General features: G+C 43.5%; 1 protein-coding gene across 3 annotated transcripts in view; it reads right to left on the minus strand.

Moving 5' to 3' along the window:
• Nucleotides 1-28,000, minus strand: part of ENOX1 (ecto-NOX disulfide-thiol exchanger 1) — a 2,037,207-nt gene that overhangs the window by 584,621 nt on the left and 1,424,586 nt on the right. For all 3 annotated transcript variants that reach the window (XM_085621817.1, XM_085621818.1, XM_085621816.1), the window contains 2 exons: nt 1,943-2,083; nt 1,462-1,599 (listed from right to left, as the gene is read on the minus strand). In XM_085621817.1, coding sequence (XP_085477943.1) covers nt 1,462-1,599; nt 1,943-2,012 — 208 coding nt within the window. In that variant the 5' untranslated portion in view covers nt 2,013-2,083. The remainder of the gene's footprint in view (nt 1-1,461; nt 1,600-1,942; nt 2,084-28,000) is intronic.

Below are 28,000 nucleotides of genomic sequence, written 5' to 3' on the forward strand. Positions count from 1 at the left end.
TGGCAAGGGGAGAGAACTACATTGGAAACAATTACTAAAGAAATCAAACAAATTAATGGAGGGATATGTTTCACATATGAAATAAGCGAGAATCCAATTTCTTATCTTGATATTAGAGTCATATTGGACGTAAGGAAGCATACAAACCAGTATATACACCAAACCAACAGATAGAAATAATTTTCTCCATTATTAGGGTTTTCAACAATGCTGATTGGAGAAGTATTTACCAGACTCGCAGCTATTAAGAACAAAAAGAATAGTTTCCAAACAGGAGTGGTTTGAATCAGCAAAAGCAAATATGTACCAGAAGTTTAATAGCAGGGGATAACGGAGTGAAATTATCAATGAGGCAGTAAAACGCATAGGAAAAAAAAATTGACATGATCAATCACAGAAAGCCACCAAGAAGACCCGGAACACTGGATGGTTTTGTGTCTAACTATTCGACAAAAAGCAGAAAGATTAAAGAGAATATATTGACACACTGGAGGCTTTTACAAACTGAACAAGACTTTACAGGGCTGCTCCATATGCAACCATTGCTTGCATACCAACGCACTAAGAACATACAGCCCAAGGAAAATCAGAAAAAACCATACTAACAACATTAAGTCCCTTGATACAATTGCGGTGGCAGCAACAGTATCATTTTAGGAAGCTAGATCACACATCCTCAGAACTCAACTCTCCGAATCTGAAAGCCTCTTCTGCGTTCTGGAGGATTCCACACCAACTCACTCACTATGCACTTGATTGTGCAACATTTGGAAAAACCATTTACACAGCTGCACATCACTTTCAGCTCAGTATGAGGCTTAACGTTGCTGGAGTTGGACAACCCTCCAGAGGAAGCTGACTGCGCCGTGAATACAAGAAAAATACAAATTAATGCTGATAAACACTCTGAAAACAATATTTACATCTCCTCCAATGCTGCACGTCCATGGTGAAAGTTCAAATTCCTAGACCTCACTGCAATGTGAACTTTTTGGAGCCCTGGGCTTTCTAGTATTATGAAAATACAGCAGCAAGCAATAAAACGTTTCTCTCTTAGCAAAGCACGCTTCACCTCTCTGTTTAGTGATGTATAAATGGATTTAATTTCTACCTCTGTAATTATGCCCCCTGGGCCATCTTTACTCAATCGCATATTGCATTACCTATCAAAACAGAAGGCTGAAGCCAGTCTCCACAATATTCAATGGCAGGCTCTCAAGAAATGCCACTAAAAAAAGAGAAAGAATCTCCTTTCTCAGAATGCATGACAAGCAATACACTTGGAGCTTACCAGTGGTATGGGGGATTCTCATTCCCAAAAGAGTTCTTGAACTCAGCAACACAATAACCACAGAATATGGGGGCAGAGCCCTGCAAAATCTGCCATTTTAATCATTATGAAGTTTATGATAAAACATTCCTTAGTCAATATTTCTTTAAAAATGCAAACAGTGCACTTACTGGACACAAGCTGTTGTCCTGTCAGGCCGATTGGCACCATCCCCAGGTTATTCATGGCCGTTGCCCACGCCGTTGGATCTGTGACTGACATCGTAAGTTGCGCGGCATCCATGGTTATGCTTCCCAGCGTATCCGCGGCTGTGGTACAACACACCATATATTAACAGTTTTTTAGACCAGAAGAATGGATGAAATATAGTGACTCTTTAAGATCTTGATACTAAAAGAAATTGCCTCTTCCGTCCTGCCACTTTGGTATGTCCTTCAAAAACAATTTGGCAACCTTCTAAATTAGTCCAAATACCTGTATAAGTCTGCATATTTCACTGACCAACCACACTGTATTCTCTAGCATCACCGAGAAGTCTGAGTAAAAATTCACCACGAGTTTCCCTTTCAAAGTTAGTAATTACTTCCCCGTAGGCAGCACTTTTTAAAGATGATTCTGCTACATAATTTAAGCGTCGTTAGGAATCTGTACCTGTGGCCATGGTTGGAGGCGGGTCTTTGGCACGCTGCTCGCCTTCTTCAGTTAACGATGGATTTGACATTGCTTCGCTGGCATTGTGAGACTTCAGTGCCTGTGGGTCAGCTTCAGGTACCACTGGTAGCTCGCGCAGCTCTGCAAAAATCAGGAGAAAAAATATAGTTGTGATCAGACTTTGAAAAATGGTCCAATTGTTCGCAGCCCCTGGATACGCGAGCTCTTGCAGTGCGAGCAAGTGACCCTTCTGTTGCGTTCCTGCTGTTGAATGGTGATCATGGTGAGAAAAGGCATGGCAGGGTCATTTGCAAACCTGCCAGCTGGCCTGCTCAAGTCTGAGTGGTCTCCACAGTGTATGAATGGTCACCGCATGCCCACCAAGCAACACATCAACACTACGGGGCACCCACAGTGGAACAACATGATTATTTTGAGTTATACATTACGTGATAGGACTGGAGCAAGAAACATTAACCAGGTAAGAAGGCTTGGGTGATTGGACTTACCCTTCTTCGCACTCCAGGGTTTTTAATGTCAGATATTTCTCATGGAGGAGGGGGCAATGCTTTGAAATGCCTCACATGAATCTCTCTGATCTTAGCAAATTTAGGAGTGTGCAGAAAACACAGTCTGAAATGAGCCTTTAACAATTACTCCTAAACTTAAATCAGGGTGCATGACAGGGGTATATTTATGAGTTAGCAGGTATATCGTGTGTGGCCTGGGTTTTAGTGGACCGTAGCATAGTTTTTTGAACCCCACTATTTTGTATTACTCTATGATCTTGCTTTTGTCAAAATAGGCCACAATACAACACCGCACCTCCTCCTGCCTTTCATTTTATACCAGGTCTGAGGAATGGCACTTTGAAATGGCACTCAGAACATAGACGCACTCAATCAAACCTATAATAATTTAATATGGTGATTTGTAATATTTCAAATATATTTTTTGTGAATTTTTATATATAAAAAAGTATCACAATAGACAGTATTCCCTGTAAACTGACGAGGTGCATCTTAATTCCATTAAAACATATTTTTAAATGCCACGTGGATAAATATGACTGATATTAGCACAAGGGTCATATAAACACAAAGATAAGAGACGAATATTGAATAATGGCGAATTAGATAGCGAGGGAACGGAAAAAGGAAAACAGGAAACCATAAGGTTCAACATAAGCTGATCTCAGCAGGCAGATTAGGAATTCAAAGAGAACAAGCTGTAGATGAGATTTTAACTGTTATATCCAAGATTGTGAATAGTATGAAACAGAGGCCCTGAGTGTGCTGCCGATATCCTATGTGCATGTCAAGGAATTAGAGTGAAATCAAATAATGATACGACGTGTGCGGATATCATTACTCATATTTTCAGAAACATTGAAAGGCGTGGATCCTCAAGGAGGGAAACCACATCATATTTTCTCAAAATCATTTGCACTGCTACATCTATAGTAAAGGAGTGTTTCAATCATGTGTGGACGACCTCACCACCCATTTCAAAAATTCCCATTTTTGGGGGGTGATAGCATTCTTCCACGTTGAGGCAAGGGCCATCCATGCCTCATTCCAAAGATATACAACCAAAGGGAATGAATTAGCATTTTTTGCATCCAGGTGATTCAGCACCTAATAAAAAAAACTTCACAGCGTAATAATAGCTTTATCGCATTGATGGCAATATTGAGAATATGGCGGGTGGCCCGGTGCCCATCAGGGTTTTTGTTACCTTTTCCACCCTGGATATACTACCGCCCATCATAGTTGGAGACCTAAGCCAGTCCTGAGATCTTAGTGCTTTCAGAGAAGCTGCCGCCATGAAGGCACTGAAAGCTTGGTGAGCGACAGCCATGTTTCAGGTGGCTGCTCAGCAAACGTTTTTGTTTCACAGAAACAATCTCCAAAGTGGGAGTTTGTGATTGAAAAGAAAATAATGACCCTAACACTTTAGGAGTTTTTTCAATTGTGTGTGGGTAATTTATAATTATTTATGTCCAGAACAGAAAAAAGTATCAGACCCTCCATTCATAATAGTGCAGATGGGCTGAAATACCTATATTGATGGCCACAGCTCCACCGGGTCATGGGTGTAGGGTTTCTACCAGCATCACCATAGGTAACATGGCAGTCCCATTCCTCTGTAAATAGAGCTGGGGGACTGTCAAACTGTTAGTTTGGCTGACATGGTACTCCATCACATTTGGGCATAGTACCCTATCTGCCACAATCTAAATCCAGCCCTTAATTCCTTAATCCAAGTGGAAACTTCCTAAAAATCTGGACTTGTAGCAGGGCCATCAAATATGTAAATGGCACCTCTTCCCCGGGGCAACCAGCAGCAACAGTCAGAGATGTTGAATGTTGGAAATTGGGTCTCTAGCTGGCAGTGGTTTGCACCCTGTCCAAGTAGGGACTCTCACTCTATCCAGGGTAAGGGAGTCACACAGCTAAAATAAGCCCTGCTCACCCCCTTGGTAGCTTGGCATGAGCAGTCAGACTCATCTCAGAATCAATGTGTAAATCATTTGTCCATACACACACAGAAACACAGTGAAAACACTACAAAATGAATCCACACCAGTTTAGAAAAATAGCCAATATTTATCTGAATGAAACAAGACCAAAACGACAAAAATACAAGATACACAAGTAAAGAGATCACTTTTCAAAGTTAAGCATTCTGGGAACGGTTTTGGGTAACACTTAGGGCAAAAAGTGCTGTGGTAACAAATGATGGACAGAATGCTGGATGAATCAAACATTCACCCCAGTGGGGAGGAGGGTCAAGTCTAATTTCCATTTGGGTGGGTATATACTGGAATGGCGTAGCATGCAAAAAAACAATGGATTTAACCAAGATCTATGACTGGGGGTGAATGTTTGATTGGTTCAGCATTCCGTCTATCATCTGTTCTTTTTGCATTTGTCACCCTAAGTGGGAAGTGTATGCCTGGACATGGGTCCCGGGCTTGCTACGTCATTAGATTCAAGCTAGCCTGACTGATGAGGGGTGAAACCCCGAAACTGGCCCCACGATGCTTGTTTCTGATCCAGGGAGGAGCTGGTCTGGCAGTTCGGGCTGAACTGTTCTCATGTGGAGCAGGGTCAAGACGGATTTGCATACAGCTAGGTCTAAACTGGAATGGCATGGTGTGCAATTTTTTTTATTTAGCCCAGATCTGTGACTGGGGTGTAAGTTTGATTGATTCAGCATTCCGTCCATCATCTGTTCTTTTTGCCCTTTCTAAAAGTGGCATTTTCAAACATGCAATTTAAAAACAACCTTCACGAAAATATGTATATTTAAATTGGGAGTTCAGAGAACCCAAACTCCAAATCTCTATCTGCTCACAATGGGAAATTACACATAAAAGATATTTCAAAGCAATCCCGATGTTAACGTATGGGAGAGATAGGCCTTGCAATAGTGACAAATTAAATTAACAGTATTTCGCTATTAGGGCATGTAAAACACACCAGTACACGTCCTCCCTTTACATTTACTGCACCCTGCCCATGGGGCTACCTTGGGCCTACCTTAGGGGTGGCTTACATGTAGTAAAAGGGAAGGTTTAGACCTGGCAAGTGGGGGGCACTTGCCAGCTCGAAATGGCAGTTTAAAACTGCACTCATAGGCTGCAGTGGCAGGCTTGAGACATGTTTGCAGGTCTACTCATGTGGGTGGCACTTTCAGTGCTGCAGGCCTACTAGTAGCATTTTATTTATAGGTCCTGAGCACACCTGGTACATTTTACTAGGGACTTACTAGTAAATCACATATGCCAATAGTGGATAAACCATTCACTAATACATTTTAGACAGAGAGCATATACCCTTTAGTACTGGTTAGCAGTGGTAAAGTGCCTAGAGTCCTACAACCCACAAAAACAGGTCCGAAAATATAGGAGGAAGAAGGCAAAAAGTTTGGGAATGCTCTCGCAAAAAGGGCCATGTTCAATGCTGACGTAAATACTAGAAACATGCTCCAGGAACAGTTAACATTGGAGTACAATCTTGAATGTGCATTCTCAGCATTGCACTGTGTTAGAATTGAGGGTCTCTAGTTGGCAGTGGCATACACCATGTCCAAGTAAGGACACTTCCTTCTAGTCAGTATGAGTAAAATACACAACTAAGTTTGCCCGTGCTCACCCTCTGGTAGCATGGCACAGAGCAGTTAGGCTAAACTACAGAGGCAATGTGTAAAGCATTTGTATATTACACACATTAACTCAGTGCACACATCACAAATGAACACCACACCAGTTTAGAAAAATTCAGGTTCTTTATCTAAACCACACATGACCAAAATGACACAAATTCAACATACAGTACTCAAAATATGACTTTTAAAAGATAAAAACAGTTCTGTCCATAGGAAACTATGGATGGGTGAATTTTACACTAAGTACCTCAGATCCGTCAAAAATTCGGGATGAAAATAGGTGCAGGGAAGGTGATGCGCCTGTTCCTTGCTCCAGGGGAGGTGATGCATCAGTTTCTTACTACCAAGCAGGGGAGGTGATGCATCGGTTCCTTATGGAAGAGGAGGAGATGCGCCAGTTTGTTACTGAAAGCCCAGCGTTGTTGTGGATTTGACGCACAGGTGCAATGCATGAGAAAATTTGGTTGCTATGGGTCGATGCAGCAGCGATCCAGGCGCTGAGTCAATTTCTGTAGCCGCTGACAGGTGATGCATCGATTCTTTTAGCCGCACAGCGGGACCTGTGCCTGAGTCGGTGTGATGATCATGGACGTCAGAGATCAGTGCACAGGACTAGGCATGAAGTGCTTTTCCGGGCCACGTCCAGGCGCTGCATTGATTTCTTCGGCCGCATCAGGCTGTGCACCGGGATTTTCTCCCACACGGCGGTGTTGCATCAAATAAAACAGTTGTAAGAAGAGCAAAGCGTCAATTTTGCAGTTTCTTTAGTTCTTCACAGCTTTCTGTAACAGTAGCAACCTCCAGGGGCACTGAACTGGAATAGGCACCCCCAGGTAGGTCAGAACTCCCAGCAGTGAAGTTCAAGAAGGCTATATGTCAAGCCTTTGTGTCTCTGAGACTTCAGAACAGGAGGCAAGCACACACAAGCCCTTGGAGATTCCTCTCAAGCATATTTCACAGCAAAGTCCAGTCTTTGTCCTCTCCTGCAGCAGAAGCAGCAACTGCAGGCCAACCCAATAAAGCAACACACAGCAAAGGGGCAGTAATCCTCCTCACAGCTCTTCAGCGCTTCTTCCTTGGCAGAGTTTACTCTTTATTCCAGAAGTAATCTGAAATTCTGGGGTTTTAGTTTTAATACTTATATCCCTTTTTTCCTTTGAAGTCACAGACACTGCAATGGCAGGCCTGAGACAAATTGACAATGCTACTCATGTGGGTGGCACAACCGGTGCTGCAGGTCCACTAGTCGCATGTAATTAACAGGCCCTAGGGACACACAGTGCAATTTACTAGTTTACTGGGGACTTACTAGTAAATCAAATATGCCAATCATGGATAACCTATCAGAATTGTAATTTACACAGGGAGCACTTGCTCTTTGGCACTGATCAGCAGTGGTAAAGTGCCCGGAGCACCTAAACCAGCAAAAATTAAGTCCAGCACACAGCCAAAAATCCAGGCCGCAGAGGCAAAAAGTCTGGAGTAACCACACCAAGGATGTCAGGTTTTACACTCTGCAATGGAAAAAGTTAAACTCTCTGTAGGATAATGCTCTAGTCATCTTCAAGTATAGCTCTTTACAAGAGTCACTCGCAGATCGTCTTACCCTCATAGTGCACAATCACAGAGGAGATAGTAATCACTGTATAACCTTAAGATGAATTCCTTACCTCCCTTCTCTCTAGAAAACAGTTTCCCAAGTGATAAGTGAATCATGCCATTTGTTACTACTAAGTTCCCCTTTTAAAGCTAAGTAGCTAAATATTCTAACCAGAAAATTAAGGTCTGACAAAAACCCCTCATTACCCAGTTCAAAATACCTGTCAAATCTACTTGTCACTTCATCTTGCAGATCTGGTAGATCTGCTGGCAACAAATGGGAGAGGACGTGTTATAAAGAGGGCATCAGGTAAGGCCAAAAAGCATCTGGCCCCCTCTCTGTTGACCCATATGTCACAGTTATGCCCAAAATAATCCGAATTTCCTCTTGCTTACCATGAGGTGGCTGCAGTATTCAGGCTCCTTACCCCAGGGCGCAAGAAAGACTGTTGGGGCTTTAGGGGTTCTCTATTGCCCGATACCAGATCAGGTCAGCCCTACCCTATTCTCTAGTGGCATTTCCACTTCAATTATGGATAGATCAACCCCAATAATTGGCCTATTTGCCCCCAGGGTAGGTGGAAACCATGACTCAGACGCATAAAATTTAAAAAGTGCAGAGTTTTCTTGTGCCTGCAATCACGTTTATGATCTTAGCGCACCATACGGACGCTAATGTCATGCTCTCGCCAAAGGAGGGTTTGGGGATTGTCAGCAGAAGCGCTTCCACTGCCATCCATGGTGGGGGCCTGTGCAAGGGGGGACCAAGGGGTAATTGCAGCATTTTCTACAAGGATGGGTGCAATAATATGCTGGGCACGTCATTAGCATATCCAGTGGTTGCTGGTAGGGAACAGTGCTGGGGGAAGGCCGAGGGTTAGGAAAAAAAAGAAAAGAAGAAGAAAAGACCAGGAGGTCGCTGTCACCGTCGCCAGCTGCCGCAGTCACCAGCGCCGCCTCTCCTCTAACGCAGGAACCAGGAAGCACCCAGACTCCCCTGACCAATCACAACGCTGCCTTATAGCAGCATTGTGATTGGTCTGAGTGCTGTGGTTTGGTGCACAGAGAACTGGGAAGCTGGGCATGTTCTTCACCCAGGCTGTGCAATACAGCCTGTGGAGAACACGCAAAGTGCGCATAACGGTTTGGCCGGCCAAACCGTTATGCGCACTTAAGGTGCATCCACTCCTCCTCCTCCCTCGAAGTCACAGGAGCCCGACCCCACCCCGTCCTAACTTAAACTGGCTGCAATGGAACTGTAACATTAAAAATAAAATGACAATAACGTTTCTTTTATTGACAGACTTATAATGCGTGCAGCTACCCCCAAGGGGTTTCCTGGCGCAGGATAGATGCAGATAACGTTGACACCATCAGAGAGGTAGAAAAGCCAAGTTTTCAGATATAATGTTATTATCTTTTTATTTTTACTTTATACTGCTTTAAAGCAGTGGGGCGACGCCTTTGCGGAGGAGCCGCTGCTGAGCATATCAGAGGCCCTCCTATTGACGTATCCAGCACCTCTATAGAGCCCAAGTTATTACTTCTTTTTCCATGAACAACATGATAAGTGGTGTTAAAAAGAACAGAAAATTGATGCATTTTGGCAGGACTTTGGTGGGAAACAAAAGAAGTTGAATGACCCACCTCTCCTGGGCAAATCATGACGTCTATCAGTCAATTTGTCCATCGCTAATGCATAATTAAATTCTTCCTTCTCAACTCTTTCTTCTCTTCTACCACTTGTGGCAAAATGGCCCTTTGCTACCGACTTATTGCTCTGCTTCGAGTCTTTCTCTTCTTCATTTCTGACCTTCATTTATGCTGATTATGTTTATTTTGCTTGTAAAGTATATTAGTACTTAGACACCCAATTAAGCATTAACAATAATGCAATATATCATTATTTACAAAACGCACTCCTAGGTCACATAGTAAAAATAATGAGCACAATTCAGAAATCCATTTGCATATATAAGCTCAATATGCAAGCGCAAATGTCATACTTTAAAGAGCAAATGCATTTTCCTACTCACAAAAGCTTTATCTGTACTTGTAATTGGATTTACTGGTGTGTTATATTATCCCTGTATGGAGTATTGCTCACCGACTGTGCTAGTTAGTGGACCTCCCAGAATGGAACTGCCCTGGGAATTATGGAAACACTCATAAGCTCTTGAGTTTATGGGTGTTCACCACCTGCACAGGACTCATAATCATCTATCAAAAACATCTGAAAAATTAAGATAAAACGCTCTTTGCATCTACATAAGAGTTTAAAACATCTGTGTTTCAGAGACTTGTGATGTAGTAGAGAATGTCATTATGAGTGAAAAACATACGTTCATGGCCACATACGGTCTCCGTTGTCCTTAAAAGGATGTCTAGCAGATGTAATTGCATTATTTACTTCACAACTGTAGCTAAAACTGTGTACATTTATGCATTAGTAAAACCCAAGCAAGGGGATGGAAAGGGGTGGCTAAACGTATGGTTTGCCTTCGGAGTTTGTGAAGAAACACAAACATGTACATTTGTAGACCTTCACAAACTTCTCTATGCCCTTTCCACACCCTAGAAGTGGTCAGAGATTTGCTCTAGCACCTTCTGGGGCCGAGATACTGTGCCAAGAAACAATATAGTCCTTACATTGTAAGATGATAAGAAGCAAATATAATAGGATCCTATCACCAATGTTATGCTGTAGGAAATGATTGGGGTTTCTGCTACAAGCTTCATGTCCTCTTGTTGACTGTCTACTACAGTCAACCACTGGAGGCATAGAGGTGCCAAACAAAGCAGACAAATGTATGAAGCTACTTTGAAACACATACCCTCCGCCCAACGTTCTCATCAGACCAAAGGTTGGACAGCTCAGTGGATTTGAGCTCAAGTGTCTGGGTACCCCATAAAATAATTCAACATTCTTTGTGACCCGACACCAAATACCCAAACACCCAATCCAAAATGCCCCACCCAATGTCCAAGGAGTTGTCTTAGCACACCAGTGCACCCGTTCACCACGTCTTCGAGCCCAATTAATAGGATCACCACCATATCTACAAACTCGCCACCTGGAAACGAAGATCTGAATGTAAGGATAGAGTTCAACTGCAACTTCAATAATCTTGGGGACCATAGAGAGATACTTCAATCTTGAGTGAAGGACTGTAATCTTGTTTTTCTTTTTTGTACTTCTTTGTCTCCAGTGTGATGGTACCTGGCTGCTGCTGTGCCAAGCGCTACTGGCAGTATAGAGTTTAACAGGCAGATAAGTGGGGGACTCTCTATTCAAACATCCGCCAATCCATCCCAATGATCTGTCTAAATATTGGTTGTTATCTAGATGACTTTGTTTACCATGCTGTTTTTAGAGAGTAACTATGCCAGTTGCCACCTTTAAATTAATCTTGTCATATTGTAGACTCTGTAAGTAAAGTATCCTCCCAATGAATGGCGTGCAGATGGCATTTGTGACCACCTGGGATGATATGATGATATTCTCTCAGCTGCCGATGAGGCTTTCCACTCTAGGCTGTTACGCCTTGACCTATGGAAAACTTTGACAGTGTTGCGCTCGGCATCCTAATTCTCTTCTGGTAGGTTCTGGATTCTTCTGACTGAGAAAAGAACAGAGAAAAGAACAGCAGAAGTTCTGATGCTTGTAAAGTGGTTTGTAGCAGGAGCTCCCTATTGTCATTTGTTGCTCTTAATGAAACTACTTTTGGTATTCGATCTTTTCTTCAATTCCTATATGAAAGGAAGACTGACGAGCATCTCTATCAGTATTCTCAAAAAGACAGTCTCTGGAACTGTAGGGTGAGGGGTATTTTGATGCTCAGTTGCCTCTTTGATACCCCGCCTCCTCTCAAAATCCATCAATCTAGTAATGCTTTTTCAGCAGAAAGCTCAACATGGAATTTCACATAAGTGCAATCTATCACTGAACTCAAATCCATCCTCCCTGTTATTGCAAATTTACTATCCCTATCATTAAGTTCAATTGCAAGAGGGCTGTTCCCAAAAACTCCCATGTTAGCCGTCTCGACTACCAACTCAATTGCTATCAAAGGGCTCAGATGCCATTTTAAGGTAGTAACTAGATTTGAAGAGATATCACGTTCCTTTTCCATAGAATTCAGCAGAATTATCCTGTAACACTTGTCTATATTAAAAGTCAGCTTCAAGATCCTTTGCCTCGTGTACAAGTGCCTGACTTGGACAGCCCTGTGTCCTGAAAACACCATGACCTCTAGTACACTAAACAGCTACTTACCTCTGGTCCACCAACCACTAATGCAAGTAACTGTAAAAATGCAGCACAAGGGGAATGATCTTTCTTGGAGTTTTCCCCTAAGATGTGGTAACAGGCAGAAATATGCAAGTCGCACTGCTTGTGCTATAATTTATCACCGGTAGAGCAAAAAAGTCACTATGCAGTGCAGTGCGGGAGAGCGTGCGGCGATTCGGGGTGGTTATGCTGCTGCTCGAGTAGAAAATCTACTCAAGTGGCAGCAGATCTACTTGAGAAGCAGACCTCTAACCGCAACCCCCGCGACTGCCGTTTTTGGAAAATCGTTCAAGGGGACAGAAAATCTTGCTCACACTTGCATTGCTAGAGCCTCGCAAGAAAAAAATTCCGCCACTCTGCGAATAGCTGAATTAGTCTGGAACTCCGAGTTACAAAAGTAAAGTGGAGTCACTAAATTTCACCAATTCCATGGGCGAAATGAAACATTTTGCCCACCCCCCGTCACAAATTACGATTGTGGTAAGTTGGCAGGCATGAGCATTTGTAGGTAAGATGCTATAGGGCTATGCAGGGAAACTGAGGAACAGATTGCAGGATGGATGGGCGAGGGAATAGGGGAATGGAGAAAGGAAAAGGCAGTGTAGGAAGGTGGAATCTGACTGCATGGTTGCCCCCACTTTTTTCCTGGTGTTTGAATGGTTTTTGACTAGTCTGGCTGGGATCCTGCTATCCAGGACCCCAGCCTATCTGCTTACTCCCTTAAATGAATGGTGTGAATATTAGATGCACTAGTGATTGGGTACTGTGGTACCTTATGAGCCCCTAATATATGGTACCTTAGGTACCAAGGGCATAGGCACTTCACAGGCCTACCAGGGGCTGAAGCATGTATTATGCCACCCCTGGGAAGCAGACTAAATCTGACACCACAGGCCTGCTACTGCAGCCGGGGTGAGGTAGTGTTAGCACTCCTCACTGAGGTATAGGTTGATATATCTCACCATACACACACATATAAACCTATCAGCCACCCCTTTGGCAGGCCCTATCAATCCTAAGGGCAGGGTTCTTGGTTTACAATGTGAGGGGGTGCCTCTACATGAGCAGGACCCCTCTTCAGCTGGCAGGGTCTATTCCTTGTGGCTGTTTGTGGATGCGGTTAAATCATATACTCTTAAGTGCATTATAACCTCCCGGTAAATGCTAACTTTGGAATGACTGTATCAAAACATGTTGTGTTTGGTGTCAAACAACTTGGAATCATACCCCCACACCAGTAACTGGTGTGGGAGAATGATCCCACCCTTCTAGAGGGGACGACATGTACCTACTGTGGTAACACGGTAGAAATCTGAAAGAGCCCTGGCATCACAAAATGGATGCCACCAGCACAGACACTGGGCTGCCCTCCTGCTGCTGACTGAAACTCGCAGTGGAGGAGGCCAAACAATGGGCATCCTGTCACGGGGAGGTGTCACTACCTTCCAGACAGGATTTAGTGTATTGGGGCTGGGTGGGTGCACTTCTAGAGTGCTTTGAAGTCCTGCACTGGGGGAGCAGTAGGCTCCTCTGTGCATATGCCAGCTCAAACCGGTTCAGGGGCTACCTGTTCCTGCTCTGGCATGAAACTGGACACAGGGAAGTGGGTGTAACCACCCTTTACCCTGACGCTCCCAGAGGAGTGGTCCTAGAGCTAGTCCCTCCCCTATCTTCAGTATAAGATAGGAAACCTTGCCATTGCAAAGTAGATAACCCTGGACGACGCTCTACAAAGAAGAATCCTGGCCCTTCGACGTTCCACTACCTTTGGAAGACAGAAGAATCTCCCTTGGAGTCAAGGAGTGACTCCCCTGCTTGGCAGGCGCCAAAAACTCTAATCAATGGTCGCAAACTGTCCCGCTCCCGCCGGAGTCCGAAGTCCCTGCAGCCCCAGAAGTGGATTTTCTGACTTCTCGACGGCCATTGTGAGTCCCCAGCAGAGCTGAGGCAAGTGGACCCCACAAGTGACGAGGAAAAGCAATACGTAGGCACCATGCACTATTGTCAAGTGCAACCCCTTCACGATGTTCTATGAACTTGTGCTTTGGACCACTTGTGGCCCAAGCCTCCAGCAGGTTTAGCAGCGAAAATCAGTGGCCTACCCCATCCCGAGTGACCGTGGGCTTCTGTGAAGCCTTTCCTGAAGAGGCGTCTTTGCGATCCCTTGCTCATTGGCTTGTGGGTCCCCCGAAGACTTTCTTATCAACTCAAAGGGCTCCCCTGGTTGCTCCAAGCCTGCCCTCACTCACCCTTGCTGGGTGAGTCCCTTAGACCTTGCCGGTCTGCACCATCGACTTTCATCACTCTACACAAGACTTGCTGTTGCCAAGGCTTGTTGGCTCCAATCAGGTTGTCGATGCCGCAATCAGCTGCAGACGTTGTGGGACACTTCGAATCCAGCTGCTGGTCATCATCGATCCTTCCTGGACCTCGTGAGCAAAGAGTCAAAACACCATTGATCACCTGAAATCACCCAACATCCGTGGGCATCCATCTTCCTGGCCCCGGGTCACTGGCAAGTGACTGTGAACACTGTGCCTTCAATTTTCAGGTCATCTGCATCTAGAATCCAGCCTTGGATTCCACCGGACACTTCTTCAGTCGCCGCAAGCAGCAAGTCTTCTTTTGTCTCCATAGAAAACAGCGACACGACGCGACCCGACACCAAAAGACACCTATGCACCCGGCTTCCCTGGGTGAGGTAACTCGTGCACTCCGGTGCCCTAGTATGTGTTGGCCCTCGAATTACTTACCTTGTAAGTGGCTTGCTTGTAGACTTCCTCGAAGTACCCTACAACTTTAAAATCAAACTGTGACTTGCTCCATTGTAATCAATAGGGAACCCGCGGCTGTGTTCACACACTGCATGTGTCTCCCGTGGGTCTGTTACTTACCTGCTTTCACTGCAGTAGTGAAGCCCCAGCGATTCTACAGGCCCTAGGCCTTGTCATTCTGCAAGTCGACTTTACTAAACCTCTTTTTTAGTATATGGTCTGGTACGCCCCTAGGGCCCCAGCCATATTTGTGCTTAACTTATTGTGAAACGTTGATATTTGAATTTGTTCCTGACTTCTAATCTCATAAAGAGATTAGTAGACTGTGTCTAGAAATAAATACATATATTTTTTATATATATACCTGTGTGGTGTCCTTTCATTTGGTAATTCAAGAGATTATAAGGTAAACCAAGCTGCTTTACATTCCTCTGAGACTTAGCCTGAAGGCTGCTCTCCACAGCTACCACTAGGATAGCTTTCTTTAAAAGGTTGTCTTAAACCTATCTACCATAAGAGTCGAATTGGACTGGTGCAAGGTGGCCACTATAACTAGTGACCAGCATATGCCAGGCCAACTTCTCACAGGCAGCCGCTGGTTTGATTGGTGTTGCAGAAAACTGCGGGTGAAATGCGTGCCGTATGTAATAATGAGGGGGAAGCTGATTTGTTTGCCTTGCTAATAATTTGTTTGTTCTTTGGAGCATTTTGGAGTGGCTGGGAGGCAGAGATGTGGTGGTGGTGCAATGGGCAGATGTGGAATTTAGCACAGAGAGCATTAGTATCATGCTTGCAAGGTCAAAGACGGATCAGAGGGTAGTGTGCAGAACAGTTAATTTATCGATGTACCCAGAGAGGCAAGTTTGTCTGGTGTATCTGTCCCACAAGTTCAAAAGAGATGGGGCAAAAGCGGGTGGGCAGAGTTTTTCACCATCAGGATGGGTCGAGAGTGACAGCTTTTCAATTACTATTTGTACTGCATGAAGCAGTGGCACGCAGAGGCTTACCCCCGGCAGTCTGATAACCCTTGGATCGTGTAAGCGCTATATAAAACTCCTAAAATAAAATAAATAAATAAAATAGGAGGTATGTGAGAATTGGAGGAGACAATGTGAATTTTGGAGAAGGTCAATAACTAATGTTTGTGCTATTTCTTGCAGGTACTGCCCCTGGCCCAGAAATAGAGAATTTATTGGTTTGGATCGTGGTACATTTGTTTGTATGATGGACTAAAAGACAAGCATCTGGGAGAAGATACAGGAGTAATTTGAGTTTTGAATAGGGTGCTATTTGAGTGTGGTGGTATAGTGGAGGGGAGCATGTTGTAGCAGCAGCTGTTGCCGGTATTGAACAGTTTTATAGCCAATAGGTGAAACTGAGATGTACCAGTGGTCCATTTGGGGGAGACGGAAAGGACTGGCTTTGATAAAAGAAATTAAGAGGTTCTTAAAGGAGATAAAGGCCAGTTGGACTGGATCTTTTGTGTTGTGGACGGAGTTGATGCCCAGGAGGGAGTGGGTCAGGGCAGACAGGCTGGCGGCTATTGACAAAGCAAGGACGAAAGTAAACAGGGAAATTAGAAACATTTCCAAGGCAGGAAGGCATGGGTAGGAATGGGACCCCTGACTTGAAATATGAGGCGGTCAGTTTTTTTAGGGGTGACAGTGTACATTTATCGCTGGTGGGTATGGCGTTATAGCTAATGTAGATGTGGGAGGCATTGGCAGAGGCTCTGGGGATGAGTTTGTAGCGATCGAGTTAAGAACAAGTTGAACAGGCTAGTTGTTCTTGGCTTTTCTGAGCGGTGGTTTGCATGTTAAACCGGTTTTATTGATGTTGGGGTGGGTAAAGCGGTTTGGAAAGGGAGGGGGAGTAAGTTGACAATTGCCAAAGACTAGAAGTTTAAGGTTTATAAGTAAATAATTTAAGTTAGTTATGAAAGTAGAAGGTAGATACAGTGACAGGCAGTCTCTTTGGAATACGGGTGGGGGAAACAGGGGTGGGGCGGGAAAATAGAGGCGGACATGATGTTTTGTGAGGTTGGTAGTTTTGTAAGGCAGATTTGCCTAGGGTTTATATGTGTTCCTCTCTGCACCTGCTTTAATAAAGTGACCTTTTCCACACTAAGGAGTGTAAGTGGTCTGTGCTGTACCCTCTCGCCCAATGTGGCTTTGGGAGGCAGATGAACAGAGAAAGTTGTGCCCCTGCGCTTTTTGGGCAGGGTGTACAGTCCAGGGGGACTGTAGGCGATGTGGGATACATATTGGTATGCAGGGTTGGGGCCAGGTGTTAAAATATGCAGGAGTTTAGGCTACCAGACACCAGTTTGTAGTTGCAGTACGGTGGCTGGTGGGGTTTCAGGAGAGGCAGGTTAAATCATTTATTCCCACCCTCCCATATCCTGTTAAGGAGTTGCAGCCGGGCTTCTGGGTGGGGCAGGCTACGCAAAAAGTAGGTGGTGTATTAAGTTTTGTCACTGTGGGCAGGTGCACCGGCGGTTTGCAGACAGGTTTTCATGCTGAATTTGTTTTTATTTATGTGGGGGTGGGTGAAGCCGTTTGGAAAGGGAGGGGAAGTAAGTTGACAATTGCCAAAGGTAGGAACTTCAAGGGTCATCAGTATAGGAATCGAGTTAGTTATGAAGGTAAAAGGTAGATACAGTGAGTGACAGTCAGTATGCTTGGGGTAAGGGTGCTGGGGAAGCACTTAGGGTTGGGGGCGGGAAAATGTAGGAGAGTAAGATGTTTAGTGAGTTTGGTGGTTTTGTATGGTAGATTAGACTAGGGTTTAAATGTTTTGTGATGTGCACCTGCTTCAATAAAGCAGCTTTTTCTTCACTAAAGAGTGTCAGTGGGTTGTGCAGTACTCTCTCGTACAACAGGTGTATAGGAAGGACAAATGTATAAGACCAACCTTTCATTGATTACTATCTTCTTGCTCTTACAGCTCTCACTTCAAACATTTTAAGCATATGTGAAATAAGCAACTCGGCAGTCCAAAAACGTAGCCACAAAATGCACATTTCGATCAATAATTTTCTTGAAGCAAATTTTATGGCTTAGTAAACCATGATTAGGAAAATATCTGTTTGAAATACATACTTTATAGCGCCAGCCTCGTTCATCATCTTCACATCAACACAGTGCTTAATTTGTAAAAAACATAAGGCCCTCTTCGGGAGGCACCGCAACTTAAACCAACAAGTGCCCCTTCCAATTTTGTCAATAACAGTACTACTTGCCATCACGCCCCTACAAGTCTGACAATTAGGACCATCCCAGGCCCCCAAAACTTTAACAATGGCTTAGTCAGCAGGTATTGTTTTTAATGTATATGGGATTCATATTCAGCTGCTGCAGTGCTCATCTCTACATTTAACAAACAACGCCACCATGTGCAGACTGTCATAAGGGACGGTGTTGCCAATTAAGTGCCAGTGCCGAGCACCAGAAACCACCAGCTCAAATTAAGCACTGCATCTACTACAAACTACGTGTAACCAGGGTCAGACTAGCCTACAGGCAATCCGAAAGTGCCCGATAGGTTGGCCTGTCGGGTCATTGTGTGGGCTCGTTTTTGGGCTGCTTGAGGGCCTGTTTTCTGGTATTCTGGGCTGCTTATCATTGTTGAGTTCTCTGATATTAAAACAAACATTGGCCGCAGCAAGCTGAAATCAATGCATTTCTCCCACCTTGCAAAACACCTGCTACACAGGGTATCTTTAAAAGTTCAAAACTGCCACAAGTTGCAAACATGGGCCGCTTTTTTAGCGATCTAATTCACTAATGCGGGCTCGCTTTTATTTTGGTGCCTGGGCCTATTTTCTGCCCCAGTCCGCTCGACCCTCCATGTAAGCGTCACTTTTACAGCCTAAATCGATAAATTGCACCGTGCTTGGATTTTAAGGCTAATGGTGCATTTAAAGGAATTTGAGCGATTCGCTTTACGGGTCTTGAGAATGAGACAAGCCGGTAAATCAGTTATCAAAACTTTACGTGTGAAAGGTGACCGTGCGTGCCACGCCATTAAGGGGCAACCACCCTCGGGGAAGCACAAAACAGAATGTAGCCAGTGTAAACCAGCAGCTCATAACGACTTAACAGATGTATTGTAAAGGTCACAAACAGTATATTAGTTACTTTTTAAACAAATGCGACGCTAATGATGTTCCTCGAGCGCAGAAATAAGACTCGTGGCCTCGAGCCATGGGCGCGAGAGACGCCTCCTCACTGGCGGCCCGCAGCGGTCTATAGCAAGTTCCACCCGGTGCCCCTTGTAAACAGAGCACCAAGAGGGGGTGACGGAGGAAAACAAATCACGCCCACATCAAGGGCTTTAAGCAAGGCTCATTTTATTTTACAATTAGCAGTAAGCTTGCTCTTGTTCAGTTTGTGTTTGTTTCATCTTCATATATCTCTTGTGCAGCACCGAAGTGCATTAAAACAAAGTATGGGAACTGTGATGCTGCATGCAATGGGGCGGGGTCAGTGAGCTTGGGGGTCAAAGGTGTGGCTAAAAACCAAAATATTCTGTAATCTTTTTCGTCATTCACCTTCACGCTACATATAATAGCCCGCAGCTTAAGTGGGAAATACATTTAAAAACGTTAGGTTAATCAGTGGCTACTGCATTATAGTACATTTTGAAACGCCTGTTAGTAAATGCACTGCATAGGTCTGGGTGTAACAGAGAGCCACAGAATTGAATCTTGGTTGGTGCAGTGGAGAGTAGTGATTTTGTATTTTTAGTGATACAAATAAGGTCCCAGCTTGTGACATTCTTTTAAACATGCATTGCAAACAGTGTAAGATAGACAGATACAAATTGTGCAAAAGGTTTTAAGATAAAATGGTGGTTCCAAAATATAGATTTTAGCAAGACCCAGACTGTGCATAATGCATTTTCTACATAGCTGTCCCTTAAAAGCAAGCACTTCACCACTCAGCAGTAACTCACTGGCACTACCACTCAAAAAAGTAAATCTTTGTCATCACAAAGCTTTGAGTAATTCTATCAATTAAAGCCAGTACACCTTTCAAGCACCCTTTACCTTTGCAGATTAACCAGTTGCGCACATTTGCATATCTTTTAGGCAGGCAGGCACCCTGGCAAGAAAGCTTGTTTATTGTTTAACTGGGTGTCCACCTTCGGTTTCACCACAAAAGAGACTCCCTGAATGATACTTCAGCTGAAGCATTCAAACTTTCAGAATTAAACTGTCCCTGGACAGTTGTCTTTTTACAAACAGTAGCTGAACGTTTTTTCATAAATTAAAAAGTATGGGCACGTCGTGCTCCTCCGATCCCGCCCACTTCGACCACAGCTCTTGTGGCAGCCCACACCTAACACACAGGGTAGAGTGATAACACAGCAATTTATATTCCTGTTATGTCCGCACTCAAGATTAGTTTCGTGAACACGCTTGAGACTCGTGCTGCTTGCTCAAAGTGCTGTGTTTTTGTCTCAGAGCCTTCACATTTAATTCAAGCCCCGCTTACTTCTTGCAGGACATGTCGTGTCCAATTAGAATTGGCTTGAAATGACACTCTTTTCTGGTTGGTCCTATGGTGACCATGTTGTTTTCTTCCCAGCATGGTTCAACTGGAAGTGTAGCTGGAGTCTCCTTTTCTATAAACCAATCTAAAATGGCTTTAGTGAGTTTTCCTTCTGTTTTTTTTATAACCCAAGATGGCTGATGGAAAGGATTCATAGGATAGCTTCCTGCTGAAAGAGTATATATGCAGCAGTGTCCAGGAGAATGGCGCAAAGCAACGCTTTTAGATGTTTTCCATCTTGTTCACTGCTGATCCAGTTCTTCTTTTTCAAGCCCCTTTTTCTAGATTTCTTTCGTTCAATATTTTTCGTTGAACTATCCTCTTGTAGTTTCCTGGCCATCATTCTTCCGGACGCCACAATACAGCTCCATAACCATCAGGAAGGTGTTTTCTGCCATTGTGATTTTTTCTTTCCCTGGGGCTCATTCTGAAAGGCACCAGTTCTCCAGTGAGTTACCTCCTTTGGAAGGCACTGTGAATACTGGAAAGAATTTCACTGGCAATCAAAATTTCAGTTTCCAGCCTGTGACAATTTAATCTTTTTATATTTTACTCATTCATAAGAAGCAATATTTCACCCTTTTCTCATGGAGGTATGGATTGATGAGTTTTTATATACTGCTTGCTATCCATGAAAAGTGATAATTCTACCCAACCAATCCTGTTATAGAAGGGTTCAAACTGAAAATAATACAGGACTGCGAAAAACCTGAAAGAAAGAGATGTGGTGATTGAAAACTGCTCCCTCAATTTTCCTGTTAAATTTGGTTTAACATGCAAATAGTATTTTTATGGCTGTAAAATCACTTTTGGAAATCTTAAAATTTGGGTTTGCACTTACGAAATGATTTACAACCACAGTAGTTTTCGAGTGAGTAAATTTGCTCACAATGATGGGGAGTGAGTATTATAGGGTGTGAGTGGCCTGTCGGTTTCTTAACGCCTACAAACGAACACGTTTGTGGCTGTTCACAGACTCATCTTCAACACCTTTCTGCTCTTGAAAAGCTTAGATATTTGCCTATACTTCATTTCGTATAAAGACCAAAATGAAGAATACCAGCCTGTCTACAGCAGACTGTTAAAACTCAATTTTGGTGAAATTCCAAAATGCGGAAACCTCTTTTCTTCGAAAACGGAAAATGGAAATTTAACAAGAATCATGCAGGAGATAGGAACCCGAGGGCCAAGAAAATTGCAAATGTAAACACACAAGAAGAAAAGAGGAGAGAAATTTAATTGATGGGGGAGGATGAAGAGGTATTGGTATTGGGATATGAGTGGAGGTCAATGGACCAGGCATCAATACGGATAGAGGTAAAAGAGCATAGGTAGAGGTAGAGGCAATGGCAGAGGCCTAGCGATGAGGCAGAGGTACAATGAGTAGTGAAGGGCAGAAAAACTAGGGTATATGCAGGTGTAGATGTACAATATTATAGGTAAGGTAATAAGGAATAGGGGATGGTAGAGGTATGGAGAACAAGTAGAGGGAGAGGCAGCAGGGTTTAGGAAGGGCTATAAACATTGGTGTGTGAGCAGGGGTAGTGAAACTGCAGATTAGATAACAGTAGAGGAACTGAGGATTAAGCAGTGGTTGTGGCATTTATTACAGGTAGTAGAACAGACATTAATGTATGGGCAAACAATGAGGTGCCAGAATATAGATACGGGTAGAAGTAACAGGATGTATACATGGGAACAGCACAAAGGTATGGGGTAGGGGCGTGAGGTTTTGCAGCAAAGGTGGGTTAGAGGTACTAGGGCACAGATAGCAGTTGGTAATGTTAGAGTAAAGGGTAGAGGTGGTGTTTAGGGGTAAATTTGCGAGGGTACAGACAGAGAAAACAGGGTTTTGGAAGTGATGGGGTAACAGGGTATATACAGGTGTAGAGAAGCAAAGCATAGAGAGGTACGAAGATGTAGCTAAGGATAAAGTCAGATCAAGGCAATAAGGTACAGATAGAAATAGAGTTACAAAGTAATAGACGGAAGTAGTAGAACCTAGCGTATAAGTAGGGGTAGAGGTACAGGGTTTAGCTTGGTATAGAGTTACAAGAATTTACATAGGTGTGGAGGTAGAATGGTAAAGGTAAAAACAGAGGATGGGGTAAAGAAAAGAACATGCTCTGGATAAGGGAAAGAACGGGTCGGGCGAAGAAAGCACAATGAAAAGAGGAAGTACAGAAATACAGGGAAGGAAATGAAGGAGGGCAGACTGGGCAGCAACAGAGAAAGAATCAGTATATGTGATGTGGGGGGAAAAGGGTGCATGAAAGGGATTAGATTTTTGGCAAGAAAGGCTTTCACTAGTATAAATTTGAGACTCTTAGAATGACGTGAGTTGAAAAAATGGAGTATACAAGTTTGTGAAAAAACTTTCTCCGCCACAGTTTTCTTTAAATTAGTAAATATACAAACAACCTAGAAATGTAGTCCCAAAATTGGTGGAGGTGTAGAGAAAGAGGTTCCTTAGTAATTAAAATATTTCCAGTGGGGAGAAAAGGAAAATCAGTAAATGCGTTTGCAATTGCGCTGCAGATTTTCACAGAAGCAAATATACATTTGTATGTTTGCTCATGCAAAAATAAAATTCCCAAAGTGCTCCAGGAGTACTTTTGAAACCAGCGACCATAGCAAGTTTTCAAACGTACTACTATATTATTTTGTGATGTCACAAAAGTCAAAAATCTGCACCTAGGTGAGGGTTGTAAACTTGATGTGTAGATCAGGGGTACTTAACATTTTGACTTCCGTGGACCCCATTGAATCACTGCTAGAAGCCGGGGTCTCCCACCTAAGTGCTTACTAAGATTTGGCCTTCAAAACAATACACAAAAATGCAGAGAGAAGTGTACATCAGAAATTATTAAATATTTTATTTAATTCACACACAAAAACATGCAAAAATCGGAATTTTAATTTTAATTAGAAGGTTGTAGTGTTTCAAAATGTAGTTTTATTTCTAAAAGGTGAAATGATACCCTGGACTCCAGCATATCATTTTCTCTTTTTTTGCTCCAAATGCATAATATATTTTTATTGGGTTTTATGGGTGCTTCAAGTGGGGCCCCCCGATTGTCCATACCATCTTACTTTTGCAGTACCTGCGCTGCTCTCACAAATCAAGAGAAGGATAGTATGTAAGGTTTTTCCTCAAATTTCAAATTCCTAGGCACAGAGGGCCTCATAACGGTGTCGGTCGGATACTAAACCACCTGACTCCTTGTCAAATTCACTTCCGACCGACCGATTATGATGCTTCCGAACACATTTCTGAAGGACTTCCATTGACTCCTATGGCAGCCTGTGTTCCGACCGACAACACAGGCTCTCTATGGGGAAAATGGGCGTCTGCGGAAAACCTTGCACCCTGTGGTGGGCACCCCATGGTGCCTGCATCACTGTGAATGCTTTTACAGGGGTGTCCCTTTGGTATCCCTACAACCCCAAATCGGAGGACTTAGGATGAAGAGGGGCCTGCTAGGGGCCCCTAGATTCAGTTTCCGACAGCCTTTTCGTGTCGGACGACCGAGTCGGAAAGGCAGTCAGAATCCAACATTGTAATCATTCGGTCAGAGCTGTACGGATTGGCTCAGACCGACTCGGACTCTCTGAATGCCGATCAGAACTGATTCGGAATGACCGAACGGTTTCCTTTCCGACCGCGAGCATCGTAATCGGTCCGTTGGAATTGTTTACGACCAAGTCGGACAGATGGTTTCCGAGGCAGTCTAAGAGAATCTGACTGTCGGTCGGATGCTTTCCAAGCACCATCGTAATCGGCCTAAGAGTTTTTTTAAATTTAAATTCACTTTTTATGTCTATATAATTTCTCAATCTACTAATATTATGCAATTTTCTAAACAGCAGGGGAACCCCGAGTAGGTGCTGCGGACCCATGGAGGTCCACAGACCACATGTTAAGAATCACTGTTGTCAACTTATGACTTTTTAAAGATTAAAGTTCACAGTATTTTAAAGGGCAACCATTTTCTCAATAACGCATCCTGAAAGCTTCATACCTGGAATCAAGTTGAAAGAATTTCCATGCTTTTTGATTTAATAAAAATTGTATACATGTCTGATAAGTTCTTAGGACTAAACTTTGAATCTACGTATTCAAACATTTTTAGGTTTAAGTGCTTCAAAATTAGCTATTTCTGATGATCATGATGGCAGAGACTTCTACATACAGAGGGCCTAATTATGAGTGGCTCATTAAATTCCAAGCAGCGCTTTAACCCCTGTTTATGCATGGGATAGAATTACAAGTTTGTTTTCTATTTAGCGCATCCAATAATTGTCAGATGTGTTTAATAACCCAACATTTGTTAAATTTTAGCAGGTCAAACCTGCTGAAATGTAACAGGGGAAAATATACAGTATCTACCGTATCATGCAGATTTTGTTGTTTTAACCACCAAAATCCATATGTTTTTCCCCATATGCTCATAATAGGTGTTATTTATTGCAACCGATAAATTACATACCCCATGGTATTGTTATTTATCTGGGCGATGAATAACTCCTCAACTCATAATCAGGCCCTGTGTTATAGTAATGTTGGCCATGTTTATAATTCTAAAGACAGGGTTGGGAGAATCATGTTGTTGGGAACTTCCAAGGGCAAAATAAGTCTACGATGTGGTCAATGATTGCATGTCGATATACAATTTCGTACATTCTTGAAACTGTAGGCAACGAAAGATAGAAACAAAACAAAGTAAATTGTGTAAGATATTAGAAGCCTATGGTGTATTACGTCCATGCTGGCCTGATATTTATACCCATATAGTAAATCAACTGCCATCCTTCAACAGAATTGTGCCACAAAATATTACCTGAAGAAATAAGCCCCTGGCAGATCCCTCTGTGTGTCAGCTCTAGGAGCCAATTCACACCTCGTCAAGAAGCAATTCAGCTCCTGGGTGATAGTTGGAAGCACAGGCAAATGGGCTTCTATAGGTATTTAGGCAGGTTAAAGGTGACTTTTAAAAGGACTTTTGTAAAATATTTGTTACAAATCTAACCATGAATTGAATTTGTAACAAATATTTTAAAAAGTCAAAGAAGATACTTTTTTATTTGGTTCCTAGGTGGAAATTCCATGATTAACTTTAATATTGTATCAATATGCTTTCCTATAAAACAGCTAACCCTGCAACAACAAATATAGATTTTAGGGCATTGTCACTGCGAGGACACGCCTGGTATAAAATTCTTACATTTCCTCATTTTAAATATCATGAACCCTGTCTTATGGCCATTAAAGGGCTTCTTATGGGTGTCTTATTCGTATTGAAAAGAAGGGCCTAGGCCTGTCAAAAGGCATTATTTTGACAAGTTGAATTTGCAGTTTAGACCTGCAGATACAGGTTACTGGTGACTGGCAGACATGCTGCAGTCATGTTTTGCATTGTCACTTTAGTGGTGGCACATTACATGTTGCATCCACCAGTGACAAGTGGGTACACTTTGTACCATATACTATGGAGTTATAGGTAAATTAAATATACCATTTAGGAGGGTAGACAATTTGACATGTTTTATTGTTGAAAGGAGGTGCACTGGGGCCTAGTCAGCAGGGTCCCAGTGCACAGAGTCAAAAACAGCAGCATCAGTCCCCAAAAACATGGGAACGATCGGGCAAAAAGAGGCATTTCAATACAGTATTCCACAGTTTCACCTGTAGATTTAATTCCTTTCAGCAGCGAAAATGCACCCTTTTACCTCATGAAACACACGGGATCCCTTGAATTACTACAGAGCTACAAATTATGACAATGGCTTCATGTGTATATGAATTCAGAATACAATATGACTCTCCAAAACTTCTCCATAAGAACATTAATATTGCCATTTCTGCACTTTTTTTCAATATCAGTTTTTTAAAATGTGTTCAAAACATGCGTGCGTTTTACTAGATTCTTAACACACACGATCTGCTTTGAGGAAGTATCAGGCACACTTGTGATTTCTCTAGTAATAAATGCGGCGAATTACAAGTTGAACGAAGTCCTTGACACTTGCTTCTGAAGGGACCTTACCTCAGCAGACTTTTAGAGGGGCGGGCGGTCTTCGCGCTCACAGCCACATGGACGGCTTCAGGCACCGGAGCTCACGAGCCACAGTAACCGGGAGAGGACATTCGACGCGCAGCAGGCACTTATGTGAAGGCGCTCCGCCCACAACAGAAGATCTCTATGGCACATGCTCTTGCATGTTCATTACACTGTGCACGCTAGAATGAATACAGTAAATGTGTATTCATAATTACATTGTAGTCCAAGGGTGTGCGCTGACGTTTTTAATTAAAATACTGTGAAGCAAGAGGAATATGAATCAGATTTTCTTTGCGGCTTCAAATGAAAGCTGACACCACACACAGATCACTTCAGATTATAAAAAAGTGTCCCTGAGAGGAACGGGGGATGTGTCCTTCCAACACCCCCAGCTTCTCTGGAGACCATGGTGCTGCTGAGGCAAGTGGCACAAGATCTGTTTGCTCTCTCAGCTGCTCACACTGCTGACTGGATGAGCAAGCTTACTTGCCACGCTGCTGCTCCATGTTGATGGTAGACATGGACGTCATTTAGGGGTCGCAGCTGCGACCCCTGGGTTGCCTTTTGCTACCCCCAGCACTGCCTTTGCGACCCCTGGCCTCAGAGGTGGCAATTTAAGTGCCATTAACACTGGGGCAGCTGGGGCTCCACTATTTTTATTTTCCGTCAATTTTTTATTATACTAATAGTGAATAAAATATATTATTCACTAGTACTGTAATAAAAACGGAGTACAATAAGCTGGAATATGCCCATCCATGGAAGCTGAGGTAATTAAAAAATGCCTTAAAATGCATGCTCCCCCAGTCAAGAGATCTGGATTAAATCCATCATTTTTGTGCCCACTACGACACCCCAGTTTGGACCCAGCCATATGCAAATCTGTCTTCACCCTTTGCCTCATAGGAACAGTCCAGACCGAACTGCCAAGCCAGATCCTCCCTGGACCGGAAGCAAACATCCTGGGACCAGTTTCAGGGTATGTCACCCTTCATCAGCCAGGCTAGCTTGAATCCAGTGGCACAGTGAGCAAGAGACCCACGTCTGCGCACACCCATCCCATTTAGGGTGAAAAGTGTAACAGCAACAAATGATGGACGGAATGCTGAATAATTCAAACATTCTACCCCAGTCAAGAGATCTGGGTTAAATCCATTGTTTTCTTGCCCACTACACCACCCCCGTTTGGACCCAGCCATATGCAAATCAGTCTTGACCCTGTGCCTTATGGGAACAGTCCAGTCCGAACTGCCAAGCCAGATCCTCCCTGGACTGGAAACAAGCATCCTGGGACCAGTTTCAGGGTATGTCACCCTTCATCAGCCAGGCTAGCTTGAATCCAGTGGCACAGTGAGCAAGGGACCCACGTCTGGACATACCCATCCCTCTTAGGGTGAAAAGTGTAACAGCAACAAATGATGGACGGAATGCTGAATAATTCAAACATTCTCCCCAAGTCAAGAGATCTGGGTTAAATCCATCATTCTTTTGCCCACTACGCCATCCTAGTTTGGACACAGACACATGCAAATCAGTCTTGACCCTGTGCCTCATGGGAACAGTCCAGACCGAACTGCCAAGCCAGGTCCACTTTTCGCCCTAAG

This window comes from Triturus cristatus, chromosome 8 (genome assembly GCF_964204655.1).
Source record: "Triturus cristatus chromosome 8, aTriCri1.1, whole genome shotgun sequence".
Lineage (NCBI taxonomy): Eukaryota > Metazoa > Chordata > Amphibia > Caudata > Salamandridae > Triturus > Triturus cristatus.